At 35.5% G+C, this 25,558-nt stretch overlaps 3 protein-coding genes across 5 annotated transcripts in view; 2 read left to right on the forward strand and 1 right to left on the reverse strand.

The window, feature by feature from the left end:
• Positions 1-25,558, reverse strand: part of LOC145778137 (AP-1 complex subunit beta-1-like) — a 59,051-nt gene that overhangs the window by 7,229 nt on the left and 26,264 nt on the right. The window contains exon 19 of the mRNA XM_082589564.1: positions 417-543. Within this exon, the coding sequence (XP_082445690.1) occupies positions 417-543 (127 nt within the window). The remainder of the gene's footprint in view (positions 1-416; positions 544-25,558) is intronic.
• LOC145778146 (uncharacterized) lies at positions 3,885-11,007 on the forward strand. Its single transcript, XM_082589574.1, has 8 exons — positions 3,885-4,027; positions 4,392-4,537; positions 7,127-7,298; positions 7,624-7,938; positions 8,109-8,285; positions 8,586-8,617; positions 8,820-9,054; positions 9,772-11,007. The coding sequence occupies exons 1-8, from the start codon at positions 3,949-3,951 to the stop codon at positions 9,852-9,854; spliced, it is 1,239 nt and encodes a 412-aa protein (XP_082445700.1). The 5' UTR covers positions 3,885-3,948; the 3' UTR covers positions 9,855-11,007.
• Positions 12,717-21,945, forward strand: LOC145777379 (uncharacterized). Of its 3 annotated transcripts, XM_082588750.1 has the most exons (10): positions 12,722-12,825; positions 13,828-13,979; positions 16,031-16,214; positions 17,390-17,562; positions 17,820-17,985; positions 18,162-18,193; positions 18,484-18,591; positions 19,286-19,571; positions 20,354-20,441; positions 21,199-21,945. In XM_082588750.1, the coding sequence occupies exons 1-9, from the start codon at positions 12,768-12,770 to the stop codon at positions 20,437-20,439; spliced, it is 1,245 nt and encodes a 414-aa protein (XP_082444876.1). In that variant the 5' UTR covers positions 12,722-12,767; the 3' UTR covers positions 20,440-20,441; positions 21,199-21,945. The 3 variants fall into 3 exon arrangements, with proteins under 3 accessions (XP_082444888.1, XP_082444876.1, XP_082444884.1); XM_082588762.1 differs by lacking the exon at positions 13,828-13,979 and having other exon boundaries at positions 12,717-12,825; XM_082588758.1 differs by lacking the exon at positions 20,354-20,441.

A 25,558-nucleotide genomic window follows, 5' to 3' on the forward strand; every position in this document is an offset into this window, starting at 1 on the left:
AAAACAAACAAACTTATAATTAATCTTCAATCGCACGAAATCCGATCAATTTTCTTATTTCGGCATGATTTTTCATTCGACAACTAAAGCGATAATCATGAAATGCAGCGCACGATTGGAGTGCCTCGTTCAAACTGGGTACTTGCTGTGTCAACATGCAAGGCACGAGTGCCGTGCCTCGGAAAGGAAATGATGCTCATTGTTTCATATTTCGTTAAAAGTCGAAATCCAAACAGCGGAAAGGAAAAAGATAAATGTCGAAAACGACGTAATGTGCTGTTGTCATCACCTACGTGGGAAAGAACGTTTTGTTGGTGAATGTGCGTAAACTGATACTTTGATCGTTTAAAAACAAGTTAGTCTAATTCAAATCGAAATGTTTTTTATCTTCTGTTGTAGCAGCAAGCAACACAAACCTGCAAGTTGTTGGGAGGCTCCATTCTTTGTACAGCTCCGTGTGTGTTAAGGGGAAGGGACACGTCGAAGCTTTGGTTGGGTTGAATGGTTGGTACATTGAGTGGTGCATTGGGAGCCAAACCAAAACTGGAATCGATAAAAATGATGCTCTCTTAATGTCAGATTAAAAATGTAGCCAAACATCGTTTATCCGAAATCAAGATTTGCCACTGATTTGTATATGGACACACAGTAATGACAAATAGTTTACAAAGTTGGTGGAAAATCTTTTCAACCGTTTTCTTCCCTGAACAATTTATGTTTGAGATATACAAATATGCGATTAAAGGAAAGGTAAACTATGTAAACTAAAGAAATATAAACTTTTAGTTTTATGCAGGCCATTCATTTTCATAGAAATATGTGAAATTTTACTTTAAAATAGACCGTTTTAAAGAATTCTTAACCGTGAAGCTTTGGCAACTGTGGTAACAAATTTTGTTCGTGCATTTACGCCCAACGGATTTCAGGAAAGATTAGCTGAGAGCAGAAAAAGATAAAAGCCTTAACTCTTGATGGTAAAACCTATACTGTGATGAAACGTTAATACATAAGATGGCCATGAAATCCAACCAGTTCTCACTTATAACATGTTAAGCTTCATAAAGCTCAAAATACATCGGAACAACACAGCTCAAACCAATGACAATGTTAATGAAACATTATTCTGAACAGACTGATATGCATAATGGCTGGTAGATCAATTTCAAAACTTCCTTTCAATGACGAAGCAATCTTTCGTGCAATGAAAACTGTTTTCTGAATGCCAACAGGCTTCTTTAATTTCTGAAGAGTCCACGCTGTAACTGACGCAAGCCATTTTTATCTGTGTCAGAAAATCAACACAGCGCCAGAATGAAAATTGATTGTATCAAAAATTGGATTTGAACCAACAGGAGCAAGTTTTCAAGCCGTATTTATACTGTACTTGAGTATGTCTACACATTGCACTTTTGACTGTCAAGCAATCAGCCAAACATGCTTCACTACGTATTCCTGGTCAAATAAGGGTGAACCAATTTGTTTCTAAACTACACCAGAAATGTAATTATACGTCAATAAAAAAAAAACAAATGCACGAAATATAATTGCCTACTGAAAGTGAATATGGATACTTGAGGTAATCTTAAAATGCACCAAACAGTGTCAAGATTGCACCTTTGTGAATGAAGCGGGAAGTGTAAGCCACAATTTGGTGATGCCAGCAACGATTGCGAAAAGTAAAATATGCACAGATTATTATGACACCTACGTGTTGACTTACAATTATTTACAAAATTTAATAAAACTTATTTAAACAACAAATACTATTAAATTAATACTACAAAAAGTGCTAAATGCCAAGCAAGAAAGCCAAGCAGAGCAAATTACATCAAATATAGTTATTACTTTCTAAAACCTCTACAGCCTGTTCCACCCTAAAAGGGGGATCATCAGAAGGTGCTTATTCAACAGAAAATCTATTTGAATAATCATAATATTTTTTTTATAATAATATACATGGTTACAATAGTAGGCGCTCATTGCTTTCCTACAATCCCTCTTCCTGCCTCAACCATACTTGCAATCGTTTTTTGTATTTTTATTTATTGAGTCTGGATTGATTTAGTGAGTAGGTATAAAAAGCTGAATTTCAAACATAGCGCAGAGTTGACCAGGCATATCTCTACCTTACTTTACCGATACTGAAACCCAACATAAAGGCAAATGGTGTCCAGAAACAACGGCTCCCAGCACGCGGAAAAAAGCGACAATCAGAGGTGAAATGTCTTGGTGGTCAGGCAAGCCACGTCACGTAGAACACAGGAACAACGCAAACCCAACGTTTACAAAATTCATCACAATTTCACAATTATAATCAAGAGGGCAATTGACCCGCCGGAACAGTACAATATAAATAATATTAATCAATAAAAATAATCTATTTTGAATTAATAATATTCTATTTGAATAAGGACCTTCTGATGATCTTACTTTTATGGTAAAACAGGCTGTAGAGGTTTTAGAAAGTAACAACTGTATTTGATGTATTTATTATTTATATATTTGTCATTATTTACAATTACAAATTTGCTGCAATGTGCCTCATGTTGTCCTCCTATGTTTAAATTGAATCTTGCATCGATCTGAACTATTCGTGTTGTGAATTAAAAGCAAAAATATGTGATAAGCAATAAAAAGAGCTTAATTAACCTTCAGTCATGAATTGCGCTTTCACGGTTTTTTTTTAATTCTGAAACGGAAGTTCGTGAAATTTTAGCATTTTTTTCTCGAGAAAATATTGTAATTTTGCTTAATGTGCGATAAATTTGACATTTAGCTATTTTCAGCTCAACTTAAAATAGAATGTACATCAACGACTAGGCGATTAAGCCGAAAACAATCGCAATTTTGTATTCTTGTAGATATGTAGGCCATGCTATGAACGGACAATAGTACTAAAGCATAAAAGCTGTTCTGTCAAAAGGGTACAATATAAATGGAGAGTGACAAGATAAAGATAAGTGTGATAATATTAAAAAATTTAATAAGATTTAATAAGATATTAAGATAATAGATCAAGACAAAGACAAAGACATATTCTATTTGAATAATAAACTTCTGATAACCTCCATGAGGGTGAAACAGGCTGTAAAGGTTTTCAGGTGACTTGTAACTATATTTGATATACTGTAATTAGCTCTGCTTTATTTTTTGCTTGGCATTGAGCACTTTTTGTTGTGTTGATAATATTTCTTCTTTAAAGGTAAGCCATGTAAATAAACTCGAAACGTATATTTGAAGTATATTGCTGAAATTAAGCTTCTTTGCTCCTTATGGGCCAGTTGAAGGATATGAATGACAGGAGTCCTTGCATTGAATGTCACGGGGAGCATAAACTAAATGAGATTTCTGATTAACATTATGCTCATGTTGAGAAAAGGTTGTCACAATTTGGTAACTTAAATCTTGATAATATAATATACTTGAGTCTTAGATAACCTTTTTTAAAGCATCAGAGACAATTGAAAATATCATAACGTTCTTTTCTCAGAAAATCACGACGAGGCTGAAAAGCGAAAGGGCTAGCCTTAGAAAATTTAGCGTTGTCTTCATATAGGTCAAAAATGATTCGTCCCATTTGCCACAAAGACAAGATGTCAGAAAAATTATATTGAAATTTAATCAGATAAGAAATACTTAGCATTTAAAAAAACGAAGCCTCAGGGTAAAAAAATTCTGCCCACATACTGTCTTCAACTTTCATCCATTGCTTAAGCAAGATGCGTGTAAAAAATGAGTTAGGTCTTAAATTATAAGTGAAAAGTTATAAAAATATATTGAATCACAAGATATACAATCGTATTTAAATGAAGACGAGTTGTAACAGATTGCATCCATGTGTTCAAGCAAAACAAAAATAGCACTGGTACCTGTACGTAATTATACAATGTTTTGTGGTGATGTGTACTCTGCACATACAGGATGTCTAGGTAACCGTGAGCACTAAATATGAATAAAAAAGATTGTGTCATTACAGTAGTGCTGTTTGCATTAACCTTCGATCAAGTAAAGGGCAGACTTGACATAGGTAAGTTAAGTATCGTTTTTTACGAATTAATGTAAATTAAAAAGCAAACTTCACTGAAAATTCCAAAATAAGTATCATCTATACAGTAATACGCCTCTTTAAGTTGTTCTTAATTTAGTACTTCAATTTAGTAGTGTGTAAAATCTATTTATAAGGAAGTGCTACGAAACAAAATGAAAACAAAACATAAAGCGTGTTGTTGAAGTCATGAATGCATCGCACTGCTTTGTAGAATCTAAGTCAACAATTGTGTTATCTACTATAAATAAGTTATTTCAATAAAAAAACAAGGCGGCTTCATGTCAAATTAAATTATATCAAATATATGGAAAACCCTCTGATCAATGATATCTATTGACATTAGGTGAACAGTGCGAACGGCAACACTGCATACAGCAGCGGGGTTACATCGGGTATGGAGGAAATGTAACTTCTCGGAGAACTAACTGGAGATTGTTGAGCGAACACGGACAGTTTACTACTTTTGTCCTGATGTTGAAGAACGTACAGGTGATAGTTACTTTTGTCCTGATGTTGAAGAACGTACAGGTGATAGTTGCTTTTGTCCTGATGTTGAAGAACGTACAGGTGATAGTTGCTTTTGTCCTGATGTTGAAGAACGTACAGGTGATAGTTGCTTTTGTCCTGATGTTGAAGAACGTACAGGTGATAGTTGCTTTTGTCCTGATGTTGAAGAACGTACAGGTGATAGTTGCTTTTGTCCTGATGTTGAAGAACGTACAGGTGATAGTTGCTTTTGTCCTGATGTTGAAGAACGTACAGGTGATAGTTGCTTTTGTCCTGATGTTGAAGAACGTACAGGTGATAGTTGCTTTTGTCCTGATGTTGAAGAACGTACAGGTGATAGTTGCTTTTGTCCTGATGTTGAAGAACGTACAGGTGATAGTTGCTTTTGTCCTGATGTTGAAGAACGTACAGGTGATAGTTGCTTTTGTCCTGATGTTGAAGAACGTACAGGTGATAGTTGCTTTTGTCCTGATGTTGAAGAACGTACAGGTGATAGTTACTTTTGTCCTGATGTTGAAGAACGTACAGGTGATAGTTGCTTTTGTCCTGATGTGGAAGAACGTACAGGTGATAGTTGCTTTTGTCCTGATGTTGAAGAACGTACAGGTGATAGTTGCTTTTGTCCTGATGTTGAAGAACGTACAGGTGATAGTTGCTTTTGTCCTGATGTTGAAGAACGTACAGGTGATAGTTACTTTTGTCCTGATGTTGAAGAACGTACAGGTGATAGTTGCTTTTGTCCTGATGTGGAAGAACGTACGTCGTACAGGTGATAGTTGCTTTTGTGCGAGGTATTATTGCTAATTAAAAAAACTGGTTCGACTGGAAAGAGCTGGAACTTGCGGTATTTCATATACCAACAGCTAAGATTTCATTTTAACTGAGCAATACAAAAGAAAACAAGTCGCAAGCCAGCAGCGAATAAGGAAGCATAAACAAAAACGAAGCTGCAAAATGGTTTTGGTGCTAAAAATACACATGCCATTATAAATTCTCAACACTTCAAAGCATGTTAATTTGATAGATTCTACTAGTGCTAACAAGCTGAAACGCTGCCATTACAAAATAGTGCAAGTGATAATCTGTATTCGTTCTAACGCTTCGCCAATTAGATACGATTGGGTTTTTGAATGCTGTAGGTTAGGTTGAAAATTATGGTTGCTTTCCTAAGGCACGCCAAAGCACAAAGCTATGCTGCTGGAAACAACCAAACCGGTCAAATGATAATAACTAGGGCAACCAAAAGTCAATAAAGTCAAAATTTTTCTGCCTTGTTCAAAGTTTATAAAACGTCCACAAACTAAATTTCAGGCTGACACGAAGAGAGGTTTCAAAGTTATTAAGTAAAAAAAAAGTCAAAATTCATGGTTAGGTTAAAATTTTCTTTTAACGTAGTTTTTCTTCTCTCTATTGATATTTTATTAAATCTACACAGATACTGATTTTTTGTTGCAATTTCTGTTGCTATTCTGACGTAATAATCGATTTGATGCAATTTCTGAGGTAATAATCTTGTTTCGCCCACTACTGACGATTGAATATTAGCCAGCTACCCTGCTGTTGATGAGTTGGTTGCCAGGGTTAAAGCAGTGACCATTTATAACAGGTCAAGAAGAGCTAGTTTAACTTCCATTGGCCAGCCTCCACACTCCACAGCCAAATGTAACTAGATGGGCTTTTGGTTGAAAGCTGCTTTCTATTATTCAAAAAGTCTACCAAAAGTAAAAAATATCGTGGAAGGCTTCCATGATGGTGGATTGGTGGTGTCTTGCTGCGGCGTGCTCAAGATGCTGTAAAAGCTCCCAATTTAGCTACTCACCTTGTAGAAATAGAGGAGCAGTATAGTGCACTGTTTGATATAATTCAGAAGATGGAAAACAGCCGTTACACCATTCAAGAAGCTTACCAGAAAATGAGGTCTCTTAAATTTGGTGTTGATGGCTGCCAAATTGGAAAATATATTCAAGCAAGAATCTTAAGGAATGGCATCAAGTGCATTGTGAAAATGGGACGAGATGATATTTCACCACATTTTTATAGCCGGCTGAGGAACTCCCAAGCAACTTCTGTATCAGTAGAGAGAAGCTTCCCTATTTTAGGAAAAATTTTGGCGAGAGACAGAAACTTCAAAGGCGATAATGTGAAACATTACTTGATGTTGAAGTATAATACTGCAGAACCCCCTCAGTAATTTCGGGATATTTAGACACTCCATATTTATCTTTTGCAGTTTTTTGAGTGACTTTCATTACCTGTTCGTTAGCTGTGGTGTCGTTGAGTCTTCCACATTTTTCTCATACTTCAATAGAAAAGAAGCTATCCTTACCTAACGGTTTGATTTCTAAATTTCACGTTTGAGTTGCAAACGAAGAAAGTTATTTGTCAAAATTAGGTCAAAATTTGTAAATTATAAAGTCAAAATTTCAAGTTTTTAGGTCAAAAAATTGGTTGCCCTAATAATAACGGTTGAGTTGTAATCATAACCTACATTACACTGTATCATTGTTTCTGAAAAATACAAAACTGTTGCCATTTCTTATAACAAAGTTTTTCGTAATGCTTGCGTTGCAGATGCCGCCGACACAATTGCCTTGGCTCTACATTGGTCAAGAACATTATCGTTTATTTAACGAATATCGAGTGGATAAAAACGAAGAGAGGTTGTTCGTTTTCAAAGACACGAAGGAAGTACAGATTAGACTTCTTGCTACAATTAACTTGTCCTTCAAGTTGGAGTTTTACGGTAATTTTTGTAGTACTGTAGTAAGAGATGCTACAAAATTGCATGCAATAAAAACAGGAACGTACTTACGTTACAATTTGAAACTTTCGAAATGTTACATAACAGCTTGTTTAGTCTGTTCTTCACATTATTCGCTGCTCAGTTCAAAGAAATAAAAGCAGGTTGCAAAGGAAGATAATTAAGTTCACAATAGCTTTTTGGATTACAATTCACTTTTTCTTCATTTTCTCGTAAATTTCACTGCTTTCAGGAGCTAAACTTGTACTACAATTCCGTCAATTTTTTAGTCACAATATTTCATTCTAATTTTACAAGCTCTTTGCAGTTGGATGCGAAGCTGTAGAAGCCAGAGACATAACAATAGCAAGAACTTCGTCAGAATTCACAAACAACAATCCTTTTCAAAACGGAATTTTCAACGTTCAAAAAAAACCAACGTCCTGTTGGTTTGTCATTCCAACGATCCGAGAGCAAATTGTTCAGCCTCAAAATGCTTACTGGGAGGCCGTGTATAGACGATTCGGCTACTTTTTCCCAGTGCGAACAACAACCAATGATATTGAAATTCAAGAAACTTATTTGGCAATGCAAAATGTTTCCCTCGCAAACAACACTGTGAGGGTCATCGACCTTTTAACAGGTATCTTTCTGAATGACTGCAGACCATTTGTGACTTGTAGAATGAAGATTAATCTAAGCCTTTTATGTTGAAGTGGAGTTTATATAATGGTGCAATAGAACATTACAACGCACACGTTTTAACTTTTTTTTGGCGCAAATGTGCAAAAATGATATTTTTTTTATCTCCAGAAAACGAACTGATAACGGTCACCGGGGAAGAAAACTTTGCATTATCAGTGTTGCCCAGGAACAACGTCAGTGTCATAAAGTACGTCAAAAGAGACTTGAGTTCATTGATTTTTATCAACTTGGAACTAGAAAACGAACGGCTTCCATCGGAAACAGAATTCACATTGAAAGGAAAAGGTATTTTCACATACACGTTGTTGCATAAAATAAGGAGTAAGTCCACCAGAGCTTACTGTACGGCGAAGGTGAACACATAAATGTTTAATTCAGGGCACTTTGAATATGTAAATGAAATAACTTATATTTTATCAAAGATAACATCTTGAGATACGTTTACAGTGTAATGTTAAATACCTAAATTGCACGCACAGTCGCACATGCATGCAAATACCAGAATGCACATTCAAAAAATCACATAAAACGAATTACATCACAATCGTTATCAGCCCAAATCAAACCAGCAATTTTATTTTACAGCATTACAACAGAGCGAGTTGGACTGCATGGAGGTAAGAAACTCGATTTACGTATCCGCTACATGAACGCAAAACCAGCTCAGTTAAGTTGTTTGATCTTGATCGTGAGTGCAATTGCACCAACGCCAAACAAGCCGGTAGTTAAAAGATTCATGCAGCAATGACACAGACGTGTAGTCGTGTATCCAAAGAGTTGTGTATCCAAAAAGCATCATTGATATCACTTTTTTTACAGAGAGAAAGCAAATGCCGTTTTAATATTGGACAAAAGAACTTCAGCTGCACTCCACCAGATATCCCTCCAGAACTATTGGTCGGCACGGCCAGCAGTGTAGAATTGACACAAACAGCATGCCCGGGCTTTGATGACATTTTCAGTAGCATTTTGGTCTTGGAACCGGTTTTGGGCCCCAGAGCTGTTAGCCGTTGCAAAAGACATAAATATTGCAGGACAAGAAAATGTGGCAAATGTAAGTGAGTTAGACGTAAAACCCTCAACACTTAGCGTACTTTTGTAATGCTTTCGGCATATTGTTCACTTTACCTTCGAATCATTATTGTCGATATAAGATGTCATAATGCAACATGGAAATTTTGAGTTTGATGGATCACAGTAATTAAATACTCTTAAAAAGCAACCTTTGAATTATCCTTCTTCATATCTCATTCAGAATTTTATTTTTGTGTCAAATACCTTTTTAAAGCTATCGTTTGGTCGCTTCTATCCCCTTCTTGACGCATTCCATGTTAGGGGTGTAAGCTTTTCTGTGTGATGGTCAGACATAGAAAAAACTGAACTAACAAACAACATTATTTAAAAAAAAAAACAGAGAAATCTGATTATATCAAAATATATATTACTGCAGGCATAGACCTGGTTGGTTAGAAAAACTTTAAAGAACCAAACACCGTGTGATGTGCATAATTATTATTGAGTACTATTAAGGTTATGAACTATACTATTTGACAATGCATAGCAGGTATTTATCCAAACGTTTAGTGGGGTCTGTCACCTCGTCTCCTTAAAAAGATGTCCAAGATTGTACTGAAAATTGCTTTCTCACAACTGCCACATATCGGCAGGAATATTTAACGAAACAAACAGTGTCCCTGCCATGCACAAAACGTGCTTATTGAAAAGCAATAAAATCAAACTTTCATCAAATTGAAAATTGCCTTTATTACAGTAAGAAGACGTCAGTGCCGACAGGAATGCTACCTATACAAAAATGTATACAAAATGTGTAGATCACGTTCTATCTTTGCATGAAGCGTTGCTGGATGAATGGAGCACTTATGGACAACTGCTTACCACAAAACTGAGCGTCATTTTTGCCTTCAACAAGTTACCGCATTCCCGCAGCCGACAAATTTATTTTCCATATTTTTGTAGACTATAAGCGCACGTTGCTATCTACTATGACCGTTACAAAATTGAGCAAATATAGAAAATATTCAATCGTAACGAAGCATATAATATAGAAAATTCTTTCACTAACCATTTCATAAAAGTAATTTAAACACTACAGAGGATTGCGTTTTACTGATACCCCAGAAAAAGTACCATGCAAGTGGGCATGATTCCACAACTAAAAAATTTAATTTACAAATTGCATTGTCGAAAGTTCAAACATTTTGTTTTTGGCCAGAGAAATGGCTGCCAAATTAACATATAAATTTCTGTTGTTTTTTCTGACATTGTTTCAAACCTGGCAAGACGTAAAAATGGACCATCAAGAATGTAATTTGCTTCGTTTTGATAAAACTTTGTAATTATTTGAAGCTTTATGACTGTGCTGTCTGCGAGTAAATTGGCTTAGGCCTCATTAAAAATTAGCTGTAAAAACCCTTTCACGACGTGCTTAGAACAAGTAACCAAACATGGATACAGAATAAACTAATGGAACAATGATTCATTTCACTTGTGATGTGTTATTGCAGTGGGAAAGTTCAAAATAATACTTTGACAACCAATGCAAAAGTGCAAAATATTGAAAACCCATCTTATTGTTGGAATTTATACCGCAAACTACAAATCCTGTTTTCATTTTCGCAACATTACGTTCGCATTTCGTCCAACTTGATTGTTGCAACGAGTTTGGTAACTTGGTTTATCAATTTTCACACGAAGAGAGTAAAATCTCGATGAAAAATAAGAAATCGAATTTAAGCATCGTAGTCGCGAACCACTTAAGTTTACTTAAACTTTGGCTTGAAGAAAAGGCGTAACTAACTAGTAGCAACTATGATATCATCACAGCGATACCGTCATAGAGCTCACGGCAAATTCTTCACACAAACAAACGTGAAGCTTTCCGTATGCTGCCTGTTTAATAGAGAACCGCGCCAGCAAATTGATTCGACATGGGCGTGGTTTATGAATCAAGCTGTTGGTTGTTATTTTAGCAATTCTGAATAAAATATCTTTGCTGTGAAATTGTGAGAAGTTCTTGAATCCAACGTAAAGAAAGAAGCGGAAGGTAGAGCATGTATCACATATTGCCACGTGGGCTTCTTCATTGACCAAATAGTCACCGAATCGACAAACGTAACGCCAAGATAACAGTTCTCTTGACATTATATAATTAAAAAAATGGCGATCAGCCAAGACCATCCTCGAACTATTTCAGCAAACAATAAATCACGGCATTGCACCAGTCTGGAGTTTATTGAGTAAAATTTTATCCAATTGGAACACGCGATTTCCGGTGTAGAATCGACTCTTCTTCACACAAAAGGCTCTTCTGAAGCTAAATTCAACAGTTTTGCCTACCTGTGAATTCGCTACAGATGCAGGTCAGGCTATACAGGTAGTCAAATTTAAAGCTTTCGTTTGCAATTCAAGTGCTAGAAACCCATTTCTGTGATCAAATTTCACGTAGGTATTAGTAGAAGACTACTTATTCTTGTTCATATTCGTGACCGCTCAAGTTACAAGGACAGGGTTGGAAAATTGCAAGCAAGAACTTTGTCATGCATTTTGCCTTACGGCTTAATGATAGCACATTAAAAGTGCTTAACAACCGGCCTTCAGTACAGAACTTTCTTCAAGTGCAAATACAACGAATAACTACCATAGCAAAGTTTTATTGATAGATTTAGAAAGTAAAGTGGAGCATATCGCATTATAGCAGTCGTTGTCAGACTTTGACTGAAGAAACAGGAACAAAACCCAAACAACACCCGTAATCTAACATGGATGTTTCTCGCGCTAACATAGCGCCTACAGTTCAAGTAATTTACATTTTTACATGTTAGTAAAGAACGACAGAAAGATATTTTTTAAATGGTACATGGCTGAGAAAACGAATGACTCAATATTAACAGCCACTCAGTTCATGAGTTTCGTGAAAGTTGTTTCATCTTCGACGATGAGCTTTGTGGATTTTGAAAGCTGTTTTCAAAATTATCGCAACAATCTCTCCGGAATATTTTTAAATGGTTGATGAGCACAAAAAACATGGATAACCAGAAAGATTTATTTAAATTCATAAAAAGTGACTCAATCTACTATCACAAGCCTAGGGCTAAATGGAATCTCAGGTGCTTAGAAGAAAAGGTACAAAAAAAAGATACATCAGCCATTTTTATGTCGGTAACAATTATTTCCACTAACCAAATTTTGAAAGAATGTGAAGTTGATCTTATTAAGGTTTAGTTTGTTAAGGTGTTAGTAACAGCTATCATTTTTCAACTCATGTATCAAAGGTTGATACTGTCATTTGCACTATATGTTATAGGCTAAGTGATACACAAAGCAGCTTTGAGGTTGGAACAGAACAGTCACGAACAAAAACTTGTTTGTCAAGATTATCTGTAGCTTAATCACGAATGGTTGCAAGACAGTACACTGACAAAGCATTAACTTAATCTTATTTGCGGTAGAAACAAACATGTTCAAGCGTTTGAAATGCTGCGATGCCACCAAGAGTAAAAAACTTAGAGTGACTATAAGTTGTAGAGTAACTTTACACAAACAAAAAAACTATATTCTGATAACTACGTTGGTTAATTCAGAATTCCAAGTAGCTATCTGTAATACCATGATTCGCGTTGATGCTCAAAAAGTATATAAATAAGTACAACGCAAGGATAGCTTCAAGTCAGTAATAGCTTTGACGCGTATGTTTCAGCGCTGTTAAGTTTGAAGGTGAAAGTGAAACTCGAAAGTATTGACGGAAACATGAACATCTTGATAGGATTAGCATTACTGGTGATAGGAATTCCTCAAACACTAGCAGGTAAGTGAATTCTATTTCCAGTTGGGATTCATAAAAATGTACATATCACGCAAAGCTAAATTCGATGGTAGTAAAATACAAGAGTTACATTGGCTGAACGGTTTTCGATACATTCTAAGCATATTGGACTAAAGTTTCAGTTCACGCTGAAATTCTGATCCGAAAAGATAGTTTAAAGAAAAGGAGTACTTCCAACAAGAGTCAAAACGGTTTTAGCCTACTGCCTCTTGGCACACATAAATAATATCAAATATTATACATCATCTCGATTTATATTTCATCATTAACATGCCTGGGACAAAAAAAAAGTACTAGACATAATACTATTATGTTGAACAAGTAAAACAATTATCTTACGCTTTCCTTAACCTAAACTTAACCCTTTCCTTGAAAAGGTTGAAAGGGTGGTAGGTCAACCAAGATCCAAGTTACAGTAGCTAGGTTACTGCAGTATAATTGATATTAAAAAAAAGAAAAAGCAGTCTGTGCACTTATTAAATTTATAATATAATTTGAAACAAAATGGATGTCAATATGATGAAAACAAAATTGGAGCAATGTGTGAAAAACATCTCCAAAAATCACTAGAATCACTGGACTATCATCTTCAGTATTAAAGTACTGCAATGATTAATAACACTGCAACATAAAAGTATGAATTCTTAACTTTTAACTGAGATATTACATAAGTTTGTTGATAATATAATTAGCAGAACTATGGGATAGATGCCATTTCCCATAAAGAAATGTAGAAATATAAGAAGAATTGTTTGGCGACATTTTTGTCCCCAAATTACAGAGTTGACACACTCTTATTCGAGAAAGAATCTCCTTTTGAATTTAAAGCGTTGAACTGGATTGTGATATGGAACCCAGTAGTTTGCAGTTGCTCAACGAGTTTGAACGTTATGTCAACAATTCAGTGATTAAGAATAGTGGGTACTGGGTAGTGTAAATTACATAGCTCAAATTTATCCACCAAATTAAAAGATATTTTTGCAGTTTGTCCGTCAAACACTGTTTGCGAAAATGAAAGGGATACCATCATACAACTGAACGCAACAGTCCTCGCAGGAGAAAAAATGCTCAACCGCGGAAGATCTTGGTATATCCAGCCGCCCAAAAAGCCGTTCAATGCAATTCTTGCTTTTAAGGTAAAAATGTTTATTGTTAACAAAAAACAATAAAATTCTTGCATGACATTTCCTTATACAGTTCACAACCGCGTACTCATGGATCGCAAGGGATCCGTAAAAAGCTTCAAGGGGGTCAGTGTGTGCATTGATTTTAAGAAAAGGTACCAACAATAAGCCCTTTTGGTCATTCAAAAATTTTGGGTACCGCAGACTTGACAATTGTTTGAAAGGGCTCTATCACGACAAAAGAATTCGAAACCACTGTCCTACATGATACATTCTGTGGAGCATATACGTATGACATTTCAAAAAAATGGCAACCGGAACTTCGTATCTTGTTTCAGACTCACGATCACAATCAAAACTACTGTGTAATAACAATAATTAGTCAAATTTAACACATTGATGGATATGACTAATCGGTTTGGTGAAAATTATTTTTTCCCATCCCATTTCATTGAGGGTTGCATCAACTACATTCTCATTTGCATAGCGCAATCAATAGTATTACTGTCTCACGGTCCAATACAACATGAAATCATCGTATTTTTTATACTTATTATACAAGTTGACGTCAGTAAAACGTTACACAACACTCCTCAGTAGTAAGTTTATTGCAGAAAATTACAGCCCATCGTTTTAAAAGATTAGAATTATGCACATCAAAGGATTATAAACTATGTGGATTGCTCCAGCTAAGATCCGCTTAGGCTGGTTTAGATCTATAAATTTACAAGTACAACTGCTGATCTGCAGAAAAAAATAACAACTATCGGACAAACATTAAAGGGAATTTGCATTCATCGCTTTAGCTTTGAACTATGAATGCCGGTAAATTTCCGATAAGACAGCAGACGACTACCATACACAGTGTAAACAATAATCATTATTGAAACTTTGCCAAGCGTTTCTTTGATTTCCAGATTATTGCCTTTACACGGTGAATTTACACCATGGGGCTTTTTTTTTGAACTAAGTGCTTGTTAGTTCAAGAAAGCAAAATCGAAGTGCCTGTTAAGCATAATTACTTACACCTTGCACGCAATTAAATGCTTCTTTCTAGCGACAGAAGCAAACCAATAGGAAACATGGCTAACATCTACACAGGGGTTCCATTCTCAATTTCACTCTTATACCGCGGTGCGAGTATCCTAACAAATTAGAGGAATAAAACAAACAACAACGTTTCAAAATACAACTAGGCGAGATGCTTGTTATATTTGAGCGCATAGCCCTCAATACGAGTAAAGAACATAATGATGATAGTGATGATTGCACATTGCGCAAATATTTCTCACAATGCGCAATTGTTACTTATGAAAATTTATAAAGACATTATCAAGTTGAATGTACACGTTTCACTTAAAAATTCAAACTTGAAATATTAGTGTGCTGGTAGAGGAAGTGTTTAATCATTTTACATGTAGAAACCTACAACATATTCCTACTGCTAATACGCATTTTTAATCGCTAATAACTTATAAACAAATCGTTCCAGAAAAGCAACAGCCAATTACACCGGCTAAAAAGGTTCAGTTACAAAGCAAATACAGCCCTTTTCACCTGCTGTGCTGCTCTGTAAAAGTGTACAGGTGTGTGAAATCAGAAGTAACAAAAGACAGTGCGTGATGCTGTGTTCTGCATAGTGATGTGTCGTTCATTATTTTTTTAACTTTTTTTTTTGCTATCATTTTAACAAAAGAAAATATACATACTTTGTAAACATTTTGTACAAAACTAAACGGTTACAATGGAGTTTTGTACTTTTGCAGTTGTACAATAAACATGACAGCTGGAATAATCCGCAGGCTCTTTAATTACCTTACTGTAAGAACACGATTACTCATATTATATGATTTGCAATACAAATCGAAGGTAATCTAATTTTTGCAAGGCTCATGAGCAGCCATAACTTTACAGTTTCGTAAACCTATCCACGTAAATCTTTCTTGCTTGATTGGAAATGGTATAAAAAAAGAAAAAAAACGATGTCCACAAGAAATGTTTTTTTAACTGGTCCTGCAACTAATCGATGTTTATTTTTATGTTGTTTATTTGTTGCATATTAGAACTTTTCGTCAATGTTGACATCGGTGATGGTGATCGCATACACAGGACTACAGGAGAAAAGTATCAAGTATTTTTATGGAAACTTATCCAATTTTGAGGTGGTGAGCCAAAACGTAATTGGCCTCATCATTTACGTTCCAATCAATAGCAGAGACAATGCAGACTTCGTGCTCAATTACTACAGTAAGTTTTAAATCTACTATGTTGTATATCAATTACACATCATTTAGTAAACGTGTAAAAACGTGTTTTCTCAGTAATTTAAAAAAAGACCAATGTCAAAAATGTTCTTTGAAACAACCTTTCTGAAGAAGAGCTTTTCAGGTGTTCCGGTGACGCATCTGCAAATTCTATTTCTAAGTTGACCTATTTCCCACTCAAACAGGCCACCTCTGGTCTAGACTGACTAAAAACCATTAAGTTATTCATGTTAATTTGACAATTAATCAATTGAAATGAACTGAATTGGTCAGTAAAAAATATCAAAGGCAATAGTTGTTCAACTCTGTTTCTGTGTGGTTCTGTGCCAAAATGCAGGGACTGTGTCATGCAAAACAAGACGCTACGCAAAAAAAGAGAGTAATTATTAATATAATTGGGTGATTACAACCACGAGGGCATGGAACAAGTTGATGCGAAAGTCACCATACTACCCGAGTCTGCAGGAAGATCCGAGATAGGTCCGACTAAACATCGAAGGCATGACGCGTTTTAGCCGAGTCCGCTCATGCATGACACCCGCGTGGACCTAATGCGAATTCCTTACATGACTATGGTGCCATTGGTCCCTAAACTCTCTCCGTTTTGAGACCTGGACCACTGTTAATCTTGCGTTGTTCAACGGATTGCTAATCGGTCAGTAGCGACTGGAAAGAGAGCTAATTCGAGACAGATAAGGTGACACACATACATTTGGTGATCAAGGAATTGAATCCCACAAGGAATTCAAAAACGTGACGTCGATGATAAATAAAGACTTAAAAAGACTACTTGGTCCAATCAAAGCATCTAAATTCTCCTCGATATAAGCTGTGCGGTATATGGCTGAAATTAAACGCTGCTTATCTCATTAACTCCGGAATCCCGCATTTTTTCATTCCTCGTATAATCCTAATCCTCGTTATGAAGAACCACTTTGTGGTTATCCTTGCTGATTGAATGTTTTCACTTACAATAAATTTACTTGCTTAAAACATTTGAAGAAAACAATCTTGAATAATTTGTCGTCATTTAAAATATATGTATCCTTTCTGTACCCAAAACTACCACGTTGAAATTGCCTCCTTGCGAGTAAAATAACAATAAACGTCATGGAAGAAACAACGAAGATGTTGACCACAAAACTATGTGCTTTGCAGCTGATTGTGAAATCCTATCTTCTACGAGTGACCAGATTAGCTCCATTCCTGCACGACTGTCAAGTGAGGAACAAACAACATGCTGGTTTATCCAACCAAGCGATAACAAGCAGAGAAGAAGAGTATACTTCAGTGCTCGAGATGTTTTTTTAAACAATGGACAACAATTCGCAGTAAGTTGCAAGAAGTCAATCTCCAACATATCCCGCACCTTTGTTCAAGAAACACTCAGTGCTGTTATGTTTCTAATTCAGATTATAAAATATTTTCCAACATTGATGCTTTTGTTATGTTTTTGGTAGGAACTTCAACAATTTGTGATCATATAGTTGTCTCTGCTTCAATCCCGATTGAGAGGTTTGCATGCAATTGTTAGGTAACCGGTCAGAAATTCCGTCATGGGCACCAAGAAACTTATGTTGTTATGTAGATTTGGGACATACACACCATGACAGTCATCGCAAAAGCACAAAACGGAGATGAATATGAGCTAATTGCTGCAGAGACAAACGAACATCAGTCAATTTTGATTGACCTAGTATGCACCATCGACTACTGCAACAAAAAGTTCAACTCATACTTCATATCTTATTACGGTAAGTTCAGTGGAAGAAACCAAATACTCCGAGAACTTAATTAAGACATCTGCATACGTGTGTGTATGACAATAGTATAAATAGCAAAAATGTCACTGTTGATTTTACACATAATAACAATATTTACAACTTCACAGCGATCTTATTGAACCGTTTCTATATTTATTCTTTTTCAGCCATGAGCAACGAAGACATCGCATGCATACAAGTAAGAATTTTAATGTTTTAACGCATGCTTGTGACTAATACATGCAAAACAACAACTTAAACGTAGTAAATCAGGAGTGTAAAATGCCGTCCCACAGTTACGCCGCGCCACCAAAAACCTGGTACGAGTCACTGTGCCTGGTATGCAGCAAAGCAGAATTTATATGCGTGCGTTCATAAAAAATATTTGCATGCTTCTAAAAATCTAGCAAAATTCTTCGAAACTGCAATAATTTTAAAAAATCTTGTAATACTTGAATCAATGACAGTTAAGTGCATATTGATTGACAGAGGCAGAAACAATGCGATGACAACGACGACTTGTCATTCGAAGAATGCGATTTTACCTGCCCAGCGTTCGACAACATGATCATAGAAGAGTACGGCCTGAGGCTACAGGTACTTATACCGTACGGTACCGGTATGATATCAATAGTACTAAAAAACTTCTGATTAGAAAAACGTAATATGTATTTGCTCACTTTTGTAATTTTGTATGAAAATAACATGACCATGCTTTTTTCAGGAGGAGGTTACGTCATATGATAGGTCATAGAGACTGACGTCACAATCTTTGAAATACTACAATTTAGTCTGAAAAAGTGCAAACTCAAAATCAAATTCTTGAGGGGATGTCTCTAAACTCCCAAAAACTAAAAATATGTGATTTTCTGATAAAATCAAAAATTTCAATGCAGTTTATAACGGAATGAATTTTACAAATTGAGGCTACAAATCATTAGGGATGGCTTAAAACCTAATCAATATAAAGCGGTTGACAACAAAACTGCGTGTAGTTTCACGAAGTAGAAATAGTAACGAAAAGACGCAAAAACCTTATTTTTGCACGTATAATTTTTCCATGCAATGTCAAACCTTTTCGTGGTACACCTGATACAAATATAACCTAAAAATCACGACGCAGATCAGTGCAATGTTTCGATGGCTCAAGCTTTTAAAAAGCAATCAATAGTAACAAAAGATCATGCAAACTGATTCCCAGAATGACGTGTGCTAACATAAGTCATAAGGTTATTTTGAAAAAATGTACACGCCCACGAACAGATAACACCAACTTCTGCTTTAAACTTAGGAAACGCGGCCACGACTCAGATCAGCAAGAATAGATGGGCCAGAAATAGACGACAATACCATAAATAGCCCACCTATGGAAGAAGAAACAGATAACATGGAAAACTCAATGCCGGAAGAAGAAAGCATCGAAGTAACAACAGCAGCAGCAGCAGGAGAAGAAATGATAGCGACAACACGACCAAGAAGACGGAGACGCCGATGCCCGCTGCCGCGAGCATATTGTCGATGCAAGGGCACGGTTGATAAAAGTGCATTTTGTGATCCAACCGTATTCTGCTTAGGATGTAAGTACTTTCTTCTAAAATATTTTTCTTTTTAAGTTGAAGTATATTGTAATTGCAACAATGAACATCATTATTCACAATTCTACCGATGAGATGCAGAACCAAGTAGATGAAGAAAGGCTACTTACAAAGCACTCCCCACCAAAAACTTCTCGGTTTAGTAAAACCTGCATTAATGCAATAGTTGTCACCACAGAACATTGGTAACACCTTTAATTTAAAGTCAGTGAAAGCGCAACCATGCATTCAACGAGAAAAAATATCTTACGACATTATGTAACACTTATGTTTTATTCATATTCATGTAAAACTGCCCAGTTCAAAGGACAAGGAATTATTATTACATTTAATTGTTGGCTCTCCTTACAAAAAAAAGAACTGCTCGATCAGTTATACTATTTGAATATGAACTATGTTAGAAAGTTTAATGGTAAATATTGTAAATTATTTTTTAAATTACAGTTTCCCCTTAAATCGACAGACGAATCTGCACGAATCAGTCATAATTTTAATATCCTTAAACAGGCAGTTCTTGTAAAGAAATAAGAGGCTTAGATCATCGAGTTCAAAATACGATTCTAAACAAAATTAACAGCTGGGAAATTTAAAGGCTTGTCGTTTTGAAAATACATAAGTTGAACCTATATGTGGTTATGTGGAGCGTTCAGTTGGTTTAAGCTTAGATTAGTGTACACCCATAAGCAGTTTAATTGTATTTTTCAATCAACAACTGATGACAACCGAAGCCAAATCACAGCTAACAAAAAATTTTCATGTCCAAGGTGATTTTCCACACCACGATTGCTGCAGATTTGATTGCATAATAGAAAAAATCTTGTGTCGGATTCTACCGATTACTCTAATTTAGTGGTAGGTAATCGTCAGTTATATTCGCTTTGCTTTCACCAGTCATTGGCTTCATTACTAACTCGCAATATCATGAAAATGCTTTTTTTTAGAAAATGCTCGAACTATTGATACCAAACATTAGCTTGAACATACAGTAGCACGGATTATTCATTAATATCAAACGAATCGAGGTTTTTCTGAAAGGCTATCTTGCTGAAATGCAAGCAGTCCAAGAAATTTGTGCAATCCCCTGATGAACTGACTAAGCAGATTATGAGATAATGACTAGATGACAAAAACGTTATAAGGCAAATTGCTTGGTAAATATCAGAATTATAACCAAGCTTTGATGGCTTCCATTCGCTTTCATCACCCGCTGTGTAGAGGCATTGCAAGTTTACTAATTACATTTCACTAACCCATGCATGGCAAGCATCGCTTTAAGAACAATTTTTAGAAGCAAGCTTTCCTGGCATACTCTTACACCTGCTGTACATTAATCACCATAAAGTTCAGTAATGCTCAATGTATCATATTTGGACCGATTCCAACACTAATTAATATAGTTTAAGTGTAAAAGAAAAAGTTGAACATTTTTTGTCAAAAACTTATCAAATCCTATGGCTAAACAAAGGCATCACTATACGACTATACGTATATACTATTATACATGCTTTTATGTAGCTTATGTACATATTCTAGTAAGTGATCCCAGCGGTCAACAAATGTGCAAAAAAAAGCAGTATATGAACTAATACATTTACATGTTATTTTTCAGTGGGTCGATGTACATTTGCTTGCATCTTTCACAAACTTACGACATGCATCGAAATGACGATACTGAGTTCAATAAAACTTCTATAGACTCGAAGAGTTTCCACAATGCAGCATGCGGTTTGCTGCAAACAGAGCCAGACGTAGTGCCTGTGAATAAGCTGTGCATTTGGCATAACTTGAGCTTTGACTTTAAAAGTGATCTTCTGCAAACACCGATTTTATAATTAATCATGTGCAATGCCGAATAGAACATGACCTATGATCTTTCACCTTATGACCTTACAGTGACCGTCAAGTCACGAAGAAGCTTTTCAAAGTAAACAAATCTTGAAGGTTACAGGAGTTTTGTTCAACTTCAAAAAAAAAATTTCATGATGGTTATATGGTTGAGTAATGCTGGTCACTTTAATTCTACCCAGTGGAAATTCTTTTTATTGCCGTTTTAAGAAGTCGTATTCAAGCTGAAGTGTAAATGAGCTTTAATTTAAACGTTTATTCATCTTGTGCCTTTCGTAAAATAAATATCTTGCCGCCTTTTAACATTTTATTTTCATTCTTGTTGTAATGATTGAAAACTATGTATTTTTTAATTTTGTATTGTTAAAGTATCTTGCTAATAGCAAGAATATTATAACTGCTTTTCGGCTGCATAATTCGCGTTACTCCAGGTATGTTACATGCGCAGTTGCGCACGCATGATAAAACGTGGAAGTGTATAAATTATAAAAATAAATTATAACTACCCTCACTTTGGCTTGAATTAAAATGCATCATTATTTAAACCAAACATTGAAGAGAGATAAACGATCGTTAGTAGCTTCTAAAAACAACATTTTGATGTGGAAACAAGAAGGTGCTTGACATGGAGAAGTGGAAAGGAAAATAGGAACTGTAATGAGATGCTTGAGACGAGAGATTTAAAAGTTGTTTTTTTTATACAAATTCTTACACTAAAATAAGGTTTAATTTTTAATATACAATTCAAAAGTAATGACCACAACGGTTCAGAATAGTCGTTAAGTCGAGCTGAGTTCATACAATATAGGTCACCCAAGGCACCAAAAAGATTAAAAACCATCAAAGTAGACCAATCAGTATGTGAGCAGACTTTTAGAGACATCGTAGATATCAACGTCACATCCGGCAGAGGTTTAATACTCCAGTTACAAGCGTTTCTTCTTTCGTAAAGGCGCAGTCACCTTTTAGGTTGTTAGGGGTTAATTATAGACCGGCTCGTGTTGGTTAAACCTTCGAAAAAAGTTTCCCATGAAGTTTAATGGCGTGATTTCATCTTTTTAATCAAAGTTTCAACAGGAAACCACTTGAAACAATAATATCTGTAATTACGTTCGGCTATCTTGAAGTGATTTGTCTACTTGATCAAGAGGAAATGCGTTATATTCCAAGAATTATGTTTTCACATTGATGAAAGCAGCAGATACATAACTTCAGGCTATAACGCCTAACGCCAAGAGTTTTGACGTTGAATTAGTATTTGAGGTTGCACTGAAGACCGGTTTGATCGTGAAAAGGTGAGGTTCGCCATTAAAATCATTAAAAATAATAAGTGATAACTGATAAGTGGACGAACTGTGATGAAATGACGCAACCCACACACAAATTGTATCACTTATTCTACCACAAAAAGTTTTCTCATCAATTGCAAACCAATATTTTCCAATATCACGAGGTTTGAAAACAAGAAGGGGTGGATGGGAATTCTTGCGGAACGGAAGCCATGGAAAACTCCAGTGCGTGCTTCGATTTAACGATTGGTATCAATTCGATTACCATACGTGGTATCAAAACATGTTATTACAAAGCAGATCTCGGAAACAGTCGAGACAGTTCAGTGCGTAGCAAATTTTAATTTAAAATTTTGTTAATGTTCAATGCGCAACTACGCGGAAGTAAATACGAGTAGATCTCGATCGTTGACAAACATTTCTTAAACTTTTGTTTTTGAAGATTACGTGGGCGTGGCTCGTTCGTATGAAATCATAAGAAATGCCTCGGAAAATATGTATTTGTAATAGTACTCTAGAATGGATCATGTGAAGGTTTCCACAAAGATAGAGCTAGCTTTGGTAAAATTTACTTTGTCATATCACAAGCATTTAAAGCCAAACACACCACGTTCGGCATGTTTATTTACTACATGAAATCAAAGAGTAAATCGAACATTCTCGGACAGCATTGTGTCCTTGGCTGCATTAACATAATAATCTACAGAAGAAGCATTTAAGAAACAGCAACACAACAATTTGAGATTGAATTTTGCTGTAGTAACGTTGTAAGTGATATTTCCAAACACCGCAACCTCACCATAAGACACAGCTTTAATTCTTGTGTCTTTTATTTTTTGCTTTCTTTCAAATTATTGTGTCTGATGTTGAAGTTACATTGCTCAGAGAAATTGCTAACAACGTTAAAAGTTGCAAAGTTTAATCTCGAATTGTTATATTGTTGCTCTTTAGATGGAGGTAAATAATCATGGTTATTCTTGACGAGGACAGGGTTAGAGTTAGGTTTGTCGAAAATATTGCGTTTACACATTAATCTATTTTTACTTCTTTAATTAAATAAACATACGGAGTCTGGTTGTGCTGCTTGAATTTGCATGCTTCAAGAACGATTGTCGAATGAATGATCGGAACTTGGACTGCAACAAACTTTAAAAATGCATCAAAAAAAAATTCAAGAGAGTTTTTGTAACTTTCAAGCTATTGATGACGGAGCAACGTTCAATGATTCAAGATCCATTTAAAGTAAAACCATGAAATAATATTGTACGATGAGGAATATCGTGATAATACATGTTTGAAATTCAATCCGTTGTGATCTCTTTGACTGCACCATACAAAGCCACAAACACACGAACTGTCGTCAACGACGAAAAGTTAAAAATGCATTAACAGTTTTGACATTAGAAATTTCTTCACAATATTTGTTGAAACGTATTTTCAATTGAAAGGTAATTGGAAATGTTTGAGATATGAAACTGTTGCAAACAAAAGTTGCCATTTGAAGCGACAACATAATTCTCTTTAAACCAATCTCTTTAGCAGAACATATCATTTTAAAGTTTACGTAAAAGCTGCCACTCCTTGAATTTTGCCATCAAATTATCTTGGTAAAATTTTGTAAGCGCAAGTCTAATGCCAAGGTAGGTCCAGGCATGGGGGTCCAAGTTATTATTCAATTCGCTTGAAGTGCCAAAGTTCCACGAAAGTTCATCGTAAGGTTTCGGTCGGTAATTGATCACACTACGCATGAAGAACAATTTGTTGATGACGCAATTGGTCACATTGTACTTCATAAACAATAAGTCCCAAGACTGATATGCGGAAAGCGGCCCAAATGTAAAATCAACATGCCTGCTTGTTCGCATGAGAAATTTACAACAACCACACACGAGAAGTTCCTATAAAGACGTGCTTGAACAAAACATTTTATGTATGCGACCACGCAACAACTTCTATAAATATTAAGCAAACAAAGAATTTTGTTTGCTACTATTGCAGTTTTATCTTAGCATTACCCTTAAACGAAAGGAAAAGTAGCCGGATACGTTTTTACATGCGAATTGTGCTATTAGAATTAACTAATATTTAAGCCGGTGTCGCGATCCAAGAGTGACACCAGTCAGAAGTTACCAAGGTTTTCAAATGTTTTTATTTATTTAACTTTTTTTTTTTAAATTGATGCTTTAATACTACATTGGAAATTATAATTAGGTATTACTTAAAAATAGAAAAACGTGCATTACTTTAATTTCTTGGTTACAATGATGGATCCTTTCAAGACGCTTAAAATAATTACATGTTATTCGCTTACATCTGGCAACTCTGGCAATTAGCAACATTTGGCAACTTTCATAAATATAAGGTAACTTCTGATCTCACGTTACTTTCAGATCGCATATGTTTGGTCCAGAAGCTAGTGTACCTTCAGAATCGCTGGAAAGTAGGTTTGTTCCGAGGGTAAAGCAACATTTTTAACAAAAGAGTTGCTATATTCAGCAAGAAATCAACAACAACTAAAACAAACACAATAAGACCATGATGCTTTGTAAATGTAACACACTGTACAACCAGTTGAACTGTGAAAAGAGCATTAAGTCGTCGTCGTTCGTATGAAGCAGAAAGTGTGTGATCAGCTGAATGGAAGGACTTGGAACCAATTTTTCGTCAGGTCATCAAATTTGCGGAGGCCTGTTATTCCGTTGGAAGGGGAATACATGGGACAACCAAAAATGATGTGATTGGCTGTTTGCTCCGTCATTAGCATAGCATTAAGTGATATCCAATAAACATTTACTTTTTGCCACAGCAAGGGTGGTCAAATTGCGGTTCTTTAAA

The sequence above is a fragment of the Aplidium turbinatum genome, chromosome 1 (genome assembly GCF_918807975.1).
Source record: "Aplidium turbinatum chromosome 1, kaAplTurb1.1, whole genome shotgun sequence".
NCBI lineage: Eukaryota > Metazoa > Chordata > Ascidiacea > Aplousobranchia > Polyclinidae > Aplidium > Aplidium turbinatum.

Coding starts and splice junctions, on each gene's coding strand:
- LOC145778146 (XM_082589574.1), top strand. CDS start 3,949: ATGAATAAAAAAGATTGTGTCATTACAGTAGTGCTGTTTGCATTAACC. Junction 4,538..7,126: donor TGATGTTGAAGAACGTACAG/GTGATAGTTACT, acceptor CTTGCGTTGCAG/ATGCCGCCGACACAATTGCC. Junction 7,299..7,623: donor CTTCAAGTTGGAGTTTTACG/GTAATTTTTGTA, acceptor AGCTCTTTGCAG/TTGGATGCGAAGCTGTAGAA.
- LOC145777379 (XM_082588750.1), top strand. CDS start 12,768: ATGAACATCTTGATAGGATTAGCATTACTGGTGATAGGAATTCCTCAA. Junction 17,563..17,819: donor ACAATGGACAACAATTCGCA/GTAAGTTGCAAG, acceptor GTTGTTATGTAG/ATTTGGGACATACACACCAT. Junction 18,592..19,285: donor AGTACGGCCTGAGGCTACAG/GTACTTATACCG, acceptor CTTTAAACTTAG/GAAACGCGGCCACGACTCAG.